We start from the raw sequence: 13,426 nt of genomic DNA on the forward strand, positions 1-13,426 counted from the left end.
AATATTGAGTTACCTGTGGGAAAAACATTGTCAATGTCCCCTTTTGACATTGCCCCGGAATATGCGATCACTGACATGTTAAATGAAAGAAGCGATGTGTACAATTTTGGAATTCTTATTATGGAGATCATTACTGGATGGAATACAGTGGGTTGAAATAATGGCTTGAAACCAGAATGCCGAGGGATTCCAAGTTGCCATAGAAACTCCTTCCTCAAGAGCCTAGAAACGTGTAGCATTACGACGTGTCGAGCCCAATGCTCAAAAGAGCACTCCTCCAAATCTCTGGTACAAATATATAATTAGAACACAAAAGGTGATAACGAATTATTCAGCGCGATAACAACAAATAAGTGAAATGTTTCACCAAAAAAAATTAACAATATGTAAGAACTAAGAAGATCAGTTGAAAGCAGAAAGCACAAATATATGAGATTAGCTCACAATTGTTCAGGAGAGAACCGAGATTTGATCGTAGAGATCTATTTTTAAGCCTGGGAAGAGGAGGTGACGAAAATAAAGCAATAAGTGATTGGATTAAGCAAATTACCAACAATCACAGTAAAACAATGAACTTGGAAATAAAGAAATGGCCAAAGCAAAAGCTTACAGAGGAAGCCCAATCACAATCGGAATATGAAAACAGAGAAAAGACAATTAGATGGATCTATCTAATGGAAACGGTAAACGGGAGAAGGTCAAAAAGAAGCCGTACGTTTTGGGGAGGGGACGCTTCACGTGCAGTTAAGGGAAATTTATGAAGGAAGCGACTATTGGAATCTGTAATAAAACAAACAGCCGGATTATTTATTTGTTTATTAGAGGTTTTTTTTGAGGGAAAAATGGCAAAAAAAAAGGAGAAAATAGATAAATACAAATGAAGGCTTTGGCGACGCCACATCACGGACGCCTTTATTTTATATATATATATATATATATATATATATATATATATATGATTTAATATGATACGTATTAGAGACGGCAGATGCTATTGGTTCACAATCATCCCATTTTTTAAAAGAATCTATCAAGTGAATGTGTACCTAAAAAATAGAAATGTGTACAATTCCCTTTAACAAAGTGATCATAAATAATAATAATAATAATAATACTCCCTCCGTTCACTTTTACTTGTCCACTTTTGACTTTTCACGCTATTTAAGAAATAATAAATGAAGTGTGTATTTTACCATGATGCCCATATTAATTGGTATATAATAGTATTGGTTTTAGAAAATGATTTGGAATGAGTAATTAATGTTAAGTGTAAAATAGAAAAAAAATTGTCTTATCTTGATATGTGAAAATGACAAGTAAAAAATGAAAATCTATTTTAGGAATAGTGAACAAGTAAAAGTGAACAGAGGGAGTAATAATAATAATAATAATAATAATAATAATAATAATAAAGAGACGATTATAGTCCATCTAAAGAACTTGATATATAAATTACGCCCTTCGAAAAATAATAAGATGCTCATCTAAAAACTTTTCAGGAATCGCGTTGTTCTACATTGACAGAATATTATTAAACTTAATTATTACCATGTGTTCATCCCGAGCGAGAACCTCACGACCCAACATAGGCTCTTGGTTATGGACCTGGAGATAAAAAGGAAGAGGAGAAAAAGGGTTGTATCAGGTCAGCCGAAGATTAGGTGGGACGCTTTGAACAAGGACAACGCACAGGAGTTGGGGGAGCGGTTGAAGCGATGGGAGCTGGAGGAGTAACGGGGATGCGAGTAAGTATGTGGACTACGACGGCGCTAACATCGAGGGAAGTGGCAGAGAGAGGTGCTAGGGGTGCGAAAGGGTTCTCACGGCAAAGGACCTGGGGGCGGGTGGTGGAACGGAGAGGTACAAGGTAAAGTGGAAGCTAAGAAAACAGCGTATCTAAAGCTAGTAGAGAGCATAGACGAGGAAAAGAAGAAGACTAACAGGGAGCTGTATAAGAAAGCGAGGAAGGAGGCGAAGTTAGCGGTTACGGTGGCTAAGACGGCTGCTTTTGGACGCTTGTATGAAGATTTGGGGGAAAAGGGGGGGAGGGGGGGAACAAGAAGTTGTACAGGCTAGCCAGAGTGAGGGAGAGGAAGGCTCGGGACCTAGATCAAGTGAAGTGTATCAAAGACGAGGGAGGAAAAGTTTTGGTAGAGGATGCCCTTATTAGACGAAGATGGCGGTCCCTACTTTCATAAACTCCGAACGAAGAGGGGACCGGAACATAGTTTTAAGCGAATTGGAGCTCTGCGAGAGCGCCCCGCGATTTTGGATCTTGCGGGCGGGTCAAGGTTGAAGAGGTCGAGGGGGTTATACGGAAGATGAGGGGGGGGGGGGGGGGAGGGCGGCGGGGCCGGATGAAATACCGGCGAATTTTTTGGAAGAATGCGGGTAGGGGAGGCTTGGAGTAGCTTACGCGGTTGTTGAATGTTATTTTTAGGACGGCGGAGATGCCTAAAGAGTGGAGATGGAGCACTATGATCCCGTTGTATAAAAACAAGGGGGATATACTATAGGGGTATCAAGCTGTTGAGCCATACGATGAAAGTTTGGGAGAGAGTGGTGGAAGCGAGGATGAGGAAGTTAGTTTCTATTTTGGAGAACCAGTTCGGATTCATGCCGGGGCGTTCGACTACAGAAGCCATTCACCTGGTGAGGAGGTTGGTGGAGCAGTATAGGGATAAGAAGACTGACTTGCACATGGTGTTTGTCGATCTTGAGAAGGCTTACGACAAAGTCCCAAGAGAGGTGCTGTGGAGATGTCTGGAAGCTAGAGGTGTTCCTGTAGCATACATTAAAGCGATTAAGGACATGTATGATGGAGCCAAAACCCGAGTAAGGACGGTTGGAGGTGACTCGGAACAATTTCCAGTCACGATGGGCCTGCACCAGGGGTCCGCGCTTAGCCCGTTTCTGTTTGTTGTGGCTATGGACGCTCTAACAAGCCACATTCAAGGAGAGGTACCGTGGTGCATGTTGTTTGCAGATGACATTGTGCTTATTGACGAGTCGCGGAGTGGTATTGACGAGTCGCGAAGTGGTGTTAACGCGAGACTGGAGGTTTGGCGACAGACTCTGGAGTCGAAGGGTTTCAAGTTGAGCAGGACTAAGACAGAGTACTTAGAGTGCAAGTTTAGTAATGAGAGTCAAGTAGAGGACGAGGACGTGTAGATGGATACTCGGAGTCATCCCGAAGAAAAGAAAGTTTCAAGTACACAGGGTCGATCATCCAAGGGACTGGCGAGATTGATGACGATGTCACACATCGTATTGGAGCGGGATGGATGAAATGGAAGCTTGCATCGGGGGTGTTGTGTGATAAGAAGGTGCCGCCTATTCTAAAGGGAAAGTTCTACAAAGCGGTGGTTAGACCGTCTATGTTGTATGGGAGGGAATGCTGGCCAATTAAGAAAGCGCATGTCCAGAAGATGAAGGTAGCTGAGATGCGGATGCTGAGATGGATGTGCGGGCATACAAGGAGAGATAGGATTCGGAATGAAGTGATTCGGGATAAGGTGGGTGTGGCCCCTGTGGTGGATAAGATGCGGGAAGGGAGGTTGAGGTGGTTCGGCCACGTGCAGCGGAGATGCGCTGATGCGCCAGTGAGGAGGTGTGAGAGGATGGGCGTGGTGGGCACCGAAGAGAGGGAGGGTAGGCCAAAAAAGGGGCGGGGAGAGGTGATTCGGCGGGACATGGCATTACTCCCCGACTACCGAGGACATGACCAGGTGATAGGAGGGGGTGGAGGTCGAGTATCAGGGTAGAGGGCTAGTGGGGGGCTGCGAGGTTTCCTTTCTCGTATTAGGAGTATTTTTATCCTGCTTCTATGTGTTGGTCTTGTCTATCTTTGTTATTTTATCATGACTTCGTTGCTCTTGCTATTTTTCTCATTTTCACATGGTTTTGATTTGCTTGTCCGTATCTGACTCTTTTCCATTGTTTCCCTTGTTTTCCTTGTTTTCTTTTGAGCCGAGGGTCTTTCGGAAACAGCCTCCCCTACCTTCAAGAGTGGGGGGTAAGGTCACAGACACTTTACCCTCCCCAGACCTCACGTTGTGGGATCCAACTGGGTATGTTGTTGTTGTTGTTGTAATTATTACCATGTGATTGTGTCACTCCGTACCGTGTATGTGTGTGTCGCGCGCGCTTGTGTGACTGTACATCTATAAAGTATAAACGGAAAAGGGTCATATATGCCATCGAACTATCGTAATTGACCCATTTATGTCACTCATCAATAGTTTGGCTCATTTATGCCATCAAACTATCGGAAATGGCTCATTTATGCTACTCATCAATAGTTGGGCTCATTTATGTTATCGCCGTTATCAAAATAACTCATCCATGCCATTTTCATTGATGCCGATTTTATAATGGTAGATATGACACGTGGCCTCCAATTAGAGGTCTACGTGATTTAATTAAATCAGCCCAATTTTAAATTTCAAATTAATAAAAAAATCCGACCCATACACCCGACCTACTCACAACCATCTAGTTGGAGGTAACGTATCATATCTGGTATTGTAAAATCGATGTTAATGAAAAATGGCATAGATGAGTTATTTTGGTAACGGCGAGGGCATAAATGAGCCAAACTATTGATGAGTGGCATAAATGAGTCATCTCCGATGGTTCGATGACATAAATAAGCCAAATTATTAACGAGTGGCATAATTGAGCCATTTCCGATAGTTTGATAACATATTTGAGCCTTTTCCGTAATATAAACAGATACACATACGTTGTGTCTTTGCTTGAGTATGAATTTTTATGGCCAAATGCATGGGCAGCCCCCTAAAATTGTCAGAAAATTTCATTTTAACACCTCAACTATGACTTATTCCTATTAGACACTCCAACATCCGTTAAATGTGTCAATTGGACACAAAAGATGACATGATAGAAAAAGTGAGTGTCACTCATTTTGAGTGCGTGAATGCAAAAAAAAATGCTGAAATGCCTAAAGAAAATACCGAACATCTTTTCTTTCTACACACCTATCTTCTTCCTCCTTTAATCCCCTCTTAGTTCCACCATTATTGCCCAACTTTTCTTTTATTTTCAAATTTAAAAACAGAGTTAACCATCATTTTTTATTCACAACTCACGTTTGAAAGCCCTTCACAACTTATTCACTTCAAAAATTAACACCAGGACCTCCCTTTCCAGTTTTCATCATTAAAGCATTGTTACAGTCGAGTACCATGTAAAAACAAAGACACACAAAAATCAGTATCCTCGCCGGAAATTAATTCTCCTCACCGCGAAACACCATCTACTATTTTATGTAGGTGTCTTACGTTGTTAGACGACGAACTTGGGGGTGGGGCAGGATGGAGAAGACAGTGGAAGGGTTGGGGAAATTATACGAAAACTGATTCTATTACTTTAGGTATTAGCTTTCTTTTTCTTCTTACGTGTACAATTTTTTTTTTTTTTGGTTGACATGTAAAATTTTTATTGGTCTTGTTTTGAGCTTCAGAGTAGCATCCACGCACCAAGACTAGTTTAAAAGTATGAAATACTCCCTCTATTTCAATTTGTTTGAACCTATTTCTTTTTTAATCTGTGAGAAAATGAATGACATCTTTCCTAATTTGAAAACAAATTCACTTTATGAATGATTTATAACCACACAAATTTTTTGGGGAAATAATTAAAGACCACCCCAAAGAAGGACAATCCGCGCAAATAAATGTATAACAATTAGATCCAAACAGAAAGAAAAGCCCATTATTTTCTTTTTTATCTTTTTTTTTCTGTTGTTGTAAATTTATGGGGAAAAAAAACGTAACTGCACAAATTATTAAAATATTTACATTTTCTTAGCAAAGTTACTTTATTTACATTTCTATCTTAAGAATTGATGTACTTTAAGAATTGTATTAATTATGTTTATAAATCTATAAGCCTGACCCACGGTGTAAATTCTCAAAATTCTATTAGGAAGCGTTTCTCTTTAAATGAGTCTTACGCAATCCGAGTCCAAAGTAATCAAAGTTACAATACGTGAATCGAGTCCTGATTAATCAGGGTCAGAATACGAGAAAACACTAAATGACAAATCAAAAGAAAAAAAATCTGAAAATAGTAAGTGCACGTAGTGCTTGTAGTCATCATCTTTTGGATAATGGATAATTGTGTTATATTATCAATTATTCCATGAAAGTTGCCACGATGCTGATACCTTGCCAAATTCTTACTAGAAGCAAGGAGTCGCTTTCAACTATAAATTACTCTTTTAAATCCATTTGAGTGTAACTACTTTTCCAAACTGCAATTCTGCATGGTTATGTACTAATAATGTAAATTATATTTATACAATTGAATTATTTTAAAAATAATTGCAATTAACTGGACGTAATAAACATTGTTAACCTAAAATAAAGAATAAAAAACATGCTAGAACTTCTTACATATCATCATTCAACTCCTCCTTCAATACAAATTAATGAGGTGCATGCATATATGAAACTAAAATACTAATTACTTTTTCCTTCTACCATCTAACAACAAATAAAAACAAAACATCTTTTTTCTTTTAAAAAAGAGAGTATGAGCCAATTTAAAGATGAATAAGATCTATGATTAATACCCCACTAACAGATAGGGATTTGGAATTAAAGCTTTGAAAATAAAGAAATTCTTAGTAGAGAAAATTTCCTCCTCGCATGAAGCAAATCTGAATTAATTGAGTCAGTACGTTCCGAACCCGAGACGATCATAAGAAAATAAAAGACAACTATAATAAAATTCCTCTACCTTGAACAAACTTGTTCTTCCATAATTGTTTCCAACAAAGGCTTCCTTGATTTGCATGACACCTTCACCCTATACCTAAACTCTTGTCCCACTGGAAACCCTAACGGTCCAACCCTGTTATTCTCCGTCGAGTTATTGACCATTTTTTCACTTTCCGGTGCCGGTTTTCCGACGGAAATAATATCTTTTGCAGTGATCATAGAATTCACTTTCTTCATAGGAAACATTATGTAAATATTTCCAAACTCCAGCTCTTCGTCGGCCGATAGTGCAGAAAATCTCCGGCCGACGAGCAACGAGCTGGAGTTCACTAAAAAGGAGTTGGGAGATTCTAACATAAGCTCTGCTGCTTTTATTGGCTCATTAAACTTTCGAATTTCTCCGGTTTGAAAAATAACCCTTGTTGCTCTTGAACTCATTACCCTTGGAGAAGTACTGCATGCAATTAAATTCCCCATGAGGAAAAAAAAAAGAATAAGAAGAATTATAAAAGGTGGGAATAGTTTTAAATTATGAAATCTTAGTTTGGGACGTTTGTCATAATATGAAGAGTTAAGAATTTAGGAAGGATGTATAATATGCAGAGAACCACAACCTATTTATAGCTCATAATTTTACTCTCTCTATTTCAATTTATAATGAGGGTCAACACTTAAAGTTTGACTATGAATTCTTGATATTGATTCTTTAATTTAATTTTTCTTTGACATATTTTAAAACTGCATGAAAAGTAGTATAAGTCAGCATCAGTGGCGGAGCGTGATTTTCGTCCAAGGGGTTCAAAAATTTCAAAAGGTAAATATACGAAGAAGACAGGGGGTTCAACATCTGCTATATGTACATAATAAAATAATTTTAACTTTGAAAATACACTGTAATTTTTCACCGAGGGGGTGAACCCCCTCGACATAAGCTGGCTCCGCCCCTAGTCAGCATAGCTAATGATCCAAAAAAATTTAAAAAAATATTTGAAAAATTATAGTCATAAAAAAATCATTTGACTCCTCAAACATTAACACATAAAACTTCACATAAAATGAGATGGAGGGAGTACTATTTTAGGAAAACATTTCGCATTTCAAAAGAAATAATTTTGAAGAATAGCAGTCTATATTTGATTAATAAATTTTAAAGGTTATATTTGTGCTAGGTCAATATTTCAAAATAATACTTCAGGTAGAAGTTATCTCTTTTAGCTACTAATAAAAAAATAACTTCATGAAAAAGGAAGTTAAGGACGTTTCTTTTATCTTGTTATTTTTCTGTTCTTCGAATTTGTCATTCCCTTCACCTGTGTTTGATTGAATGCGAGAATTTAAGAAAAGAAAGAGTTTTCTAAAACTTATAGTCATTGATATACATGGTTGTAAATCATTTCAGGAAGAATAAAATGAATATTTAAAATAACTTTTTTTTTTAAAAATAATATACTATCACTTTTTGTGCAACCGATTGAAAGAAATAATATGACACACAAATTGAGGCAAAAAGAATATAAATTAAGCATAACATTTACAATGTAAGACGCATTAATGTACGTGGGGAATGACCTGTCAAGTCCATGGGAATGTTTTGGCGAAAATTGAGGTGGGAATATTGGTCAAGTAGTGTGGAAGGTTTATAACTTCCCCACTTTTTTTTCATTTTTTCAACGCTTTGTTTCATTTTCATGGTGGGGTTGGGGAAAAATCTTGGTCAAATGTGTTTTATTAACAATTTGTCTAGTGTTTGTGAAGTGATATAGATAAAGAATGTACAAAAACAATTATATTCCAATTATAAATTTGTTGGGTCAGTTTGGGAGCAGAGCTCGCATGGAAAGTAAAATTCTATAGAATTACATAATTTTGGTCTAACATATGTATATTAATTTATTGAGAATTTACTGAATATGTACATAAAATAAACTTTAGCCTCCATAAACTTAAAATCTTTAATTTACTTTTGGATAAGTTATATGAATCCTCACTATCTTGTTTTGTTTGGGTTCATAATATTTCAATACTCTATACTATGTAAACTAGGGTTCTCTAATGTATTCTAATAGTTATATCTTTAATATATCAAGATTCTTTTAGCAAACACCAACTTTCTAGATGGCTGTATCACCTATACCAATTTTCAGCATCCATTATGTTTTATCTTTTGATACTTCTGCTTATACTTATGTATTTTATTGTTCGGCAAAAAATATAACAACTTGATTGGATCAAATAAAGTAAATGTCTTTTGTGACAAAATTAGAATGATACAGATAAAATTAGCATACACAAGTCTATCTGGCCTTTTAGCTATTGTTCTTGAAAAATGACCCGGTTTGACCCATTCCTTGAAAGAAGTCGAGATTGCTCCAAATATTAAAAAATCAAAGAAATTGAAGGTTTCTTATGGGTAGCATTGTTGTTAGTTGATATAGACTTGAGGTTTACACTTTTTAATTGTGCAATTGATATTTAGCCACCTAGTAGGCTACTCAACACTTCACTGATCAATCAAGTCTAGAGAATGACCTTAATCTATACACGCAATACTTCTTCTGAATAATTTCGTGACATTTTGCAATATTTAATTGGAGAAATTAAATGATGATGACAAATTGATAAGATTATATAGTTTCATGGGATAATAGTTTTGTGTTGAAATGAAAACAGTACAAACCTAATTGATTAGACTCTTAGCCACTCCAATTGGTTAGATTGGACTTTAAAGATTAGTGATCAAATTCCAGCCAAAACAAAAAGTAAGTGATTTCTTCTGATCTATTTGAGCTTGGGCAGTGTATCGGTAGGAGATAACAAATACTCGATAAAAAAGTTAAGATACACGCAAACTAATTCAAGCGCTATTATTATCAAAATAAAATTAAAAAAGACAAAAGAAAACCAACGGTATGGAACAACTCATTGAAAAATGTTTGTGAAAAATTCGTTTGGCTACGTTTTTCTTCTTCTTTTTTCCCTTTTTCTCAAAAAGTTTTTTGAGAGTTTTTTCAATAAAGAATTGCACTGAAACTTTTTCATTGAAAATTTGATCTTTTACTCACAAACGCACAAAATATTTTAAAATCCTAGAAATACCTAAACACTTTATTATTTTATACAAACTTTTTGAGGGTCTGAAATTTAAGAGTTCAATTTACAGAACTTGTGATTTACAATTTAAAGACAGATACATGATTTGAAATTTATGAGTTTTTAAAGTGACCTCAAATTTACAAAAATGATTTGGTTTACAGTTGAATTTTTACATACATGTACAAGTCTAGGCAAAACTTACTAAGCATGTGAACTCATAAATTACGAACACTATGGATCTGCCTCTGATCCAAAATTACAATCAAAAGGAAATAGCAACACTAATTGTGCATTCACTTCGCCATGAACCCTATTGATTAGGGGTGCCTCTAGAGCCTAGAAGGTTACCTATGGGTTTTGGTCGGATTCAATAGTTTTTCCAAATCTTAGCTTTATATCAAAAAAATTACTAAAAATATATTAATGATAATTAGAATCCAATTATTGACACCTTATTATCACTATTCTGAAATTTAGAATTCATAAAATTTAAATCATAACTCCGCTATGATGAAGTCTAGGAATGAAGAAGGGGGTGGGGAAAGACCGGAAAGGCACGTGACGGCTATGCACCTTTAACATAATATCAAATTAAAATTAAGTTAACAAAGTTAGTGCATTAACCATCACTCAAATAATTTAAAAAAAAAGTCAACTAAAATGAGGGGATAAACAGAACATACAGAGACTTCAGATAAACAAACATAGAACTATAGACCACAAAATAGCATATCCAACCTACAACTATGGACCACAAACTCTAAATAAATAGCAAATCCATCATAACATTTTAATCCCACAACTCACAACAGTGGCATTTATCTCTGCTTTAATCTTAGATTTTTGTTATGTTTGATTAAAAAAAATAGTGCATTTACTATAGTTTACTTCAATTTTATAGGTTTATATGATTGAGAAGTAATCATGAAGAAATCAAGTGAAAAACAAGTCAAAAAGAGGTCAAAGTGGCCAAAAACACAGATCTGGAAATCTGAAATTTGAAGGTTATTTTCATCACTTTTTATTGGGAAAAATTAGGAAGCTACAAAAGCAAGACATAGGGCAAATATCTCTCATTTTTGGCCATTTTCAAGCTTGGAGAACTAGGGTTTCATCACCAGCACTTTGAAAGATAGATTGGAACACTTTAATGAGAAAATTCTTAACCCTTTCTTCAATTCCATGTTATGTATTGAATATCTAAGTGTGTAGTAATCCATTCCATTACTTGAATCTTGTTTATGAAATATTCATTGTCCATGTTTTGGATTAAAACTCTTGTTATGCTTATGTATTGAATGAGTTTTATTTCTAATTAAGTGGGTCTCTGTTTCTTTAATTAATCTTATTTTTTTATTGTTTCTTAAGGGCTTAGCTAACCCTAGGACTCGCCCATTTACTTCGATTTGAGCTCGGAAGAGGAAAATTGAGGTTGGAAAAGATTAATTAACAAGGAATTGGGGATTTAAACCCCATCTAATAACTTGAGCCAGGAATAGGATAGTTAACTTGAGGTTAAATTGATTATGCCTGATACCACACTCTAAGGCTTGGAAAAGCTTAGAGTGAAATTCATTAATTTGGTTGGAAGACTTTCAATAAGATTTTAGAAATCATTATCTTTTAATATAGACTCGCTCTTAGTTATAAAATTGTAAAATACATTGGATCGTACTGTAATTGCCCCAATTTTTTTATGCCTAACGTTGCACTCACAGAACTTTGGTATTGCATACAAGAAACGCAGCTATGTAGCAACACGAATACTCACAACATTCTTGTATACCTTCAGTGAATTTTTAAGCTTATTGATGTCATATTGTCCATTCTCAGAAAAATGAGCAAATAAGGCATGCTCTCACGACATTTACAAAGAGAATGCAGAGCTCATTGGATAATTAGATTTTGGATTTATCATGATGTTAACATATATAAGGGCCAGAGAAGTACACTTAGAATGTCCATCCTTGACATCTACATTAACAGCTTCATGCGCTTTTTGGATGCTTTCATCAATAAGCTCCGTTTTTTCATGATCTGGTAGATGAAAAAAATAGAACAGAATAACAAGAAGAATCAGAATATGTGAAAATGATAGAACTAAAAAGTTTCTAAAGTTTGATATAGTGAATTTACTTAGAGCAAAATGAAGTAAAATGTTTGATCGTTAACAAAGAGCCTGCTTGTAAATTTGCTTGTCATCCCAGAAATGGAAGATTAGAATAGAAGTTAAGAGATGTAAATACATTAAATTTTAGATATAAAAGCTTAATAATAACCTTTGCCTCTGTGTGGAGGAGAGTATTGGTGCATTTTTCGGCACTATCTAAATCTCTTCTAGTCATAAGGCATTTTGCCTCAAATTATTTATCGTTTTTTTGTATTACACACCTTTAAGAAATATTAATTAGGAGAGGGATTTGATCTACTTTACCCTTATTTATGTCTAAGTTATAATCCCTCTCCATTAAATGTTTACTCTATTTATGTGTCATTCTCGTTAATGAGAAAATTCTACTAAGGGTAAAATGGAGAAAAAATCATTAATTATGCCTTGAACTTCTAAAACGACAAATAATTTGAGACAACTATTTTTCGTAACCACGACAGATAATTTGAGATGGAGGGAGTATAATTAAGTCTTTTTAATTTAAATAAATAAGGCACTTATTCTTACATTAATTAAGTTATGTCTTAAATGCTTTTCCCTTTTAATTCAGCAATAAATATGGAGAATTGTGGACTTATTAATAGAATGATTTTAATTTTTAGCAAACATTTTGAGGAAAATATAAGAGAAAAGGATCAAAATTTTAACAAAAAAGATAAATACAAGATAATAGGTGCATATTTAATAAGCATGAATGTCCTAAAATTTGATGATTTTATTCGGATATGTCCCTAAAAGATTTAAAATTAGTAATTGTTATTTTATTAAAGTAGTAGTATTTATTTTGATTATTATATCATCATGGGAGTATTATTTTAAATTATCGGATTAAAATGATTTACATAAATTATTATAAGTCTAATTAAGTGTAAAACTATATGAGTTAAATCTATTTCGGAAATTTGTCCCCGAAAATAATATGCTTAGGCATCTAGCTTATAGGAGTACAACATCCAGTATTTTCCCTCTTAAACACTCATATGTTGCACGTTGAAGTGGCAATTTTCTCTTAGAAAATACATCATTATTTATTTAAAGGGATGATAGCATTTTTGGCCCCTAAATTATAGTTATATTTTAATTTTGATCTGTGTGATATTTAACGCAACGTTATTTAACCTTCAATTAATTGAAATGTGCCCTTTTGATCCTTTTTGTTAAGAATTATACTCATGTATTTGAACTACTTTTAGAACTATATTGTCAAATATAGAGTTATAATACAAGCTTAACATAACACATGAATAATTAAGTAATGGAACAGCTGATAATTATAGTAAATTTGTGAATATTCACAAGCATAATGATTAAGCACGCACATTTTAATTAATTGGAGGTTAAGCATACTTGGTCAAATATCATAAGGATCAAAATTAAAATTTACCAATACAACTGTAGTATATATCATCATAGGAGT

The 13,426-nt window shown here is 34.9% G+C and overlaps 1 protein-coding gene across 1 annotated transcript; it reads right to left on the reverse strand.

The window, feature by feature from the left end:
* Positions 1–6,603: 6,603 nt before the first annotated feature.
* LOC132066725 (uncharacterized) lies at positions 6,604–7,375 on the reverse strand. The gene has a single exon (XM_059459956.1). The coding sequence runs from the start codon at positions 7,221–7,223 to the stop codon at positions 6,762–6,764; it is 462 nt and encodes a 153-aa protein (XP_059315939.1). The 5' UTR covers positions 7,224–7,375; the 3' UTR covers positions 6,604–6,761.
* Between the last annotated feature and the right edge of the window lie 6,051 nt (positions 7,376–13,426).

This window comes from Lycium ferocissimum, chromosome 8 (genome assembly GCF_029784015.1).
Source record: "Lycium ferocissimum isolate CSIRO_LF1 chromosome 8, AGI_CSIRO_Lferr_CH_V1, whole genome shotgun sequence".
NCBI lineage: Eukaryota > Viridiplantae > Streptophyta > Magnoliopsida > Solanales > Solanaceae > Lycium > Lycium ferocissimum.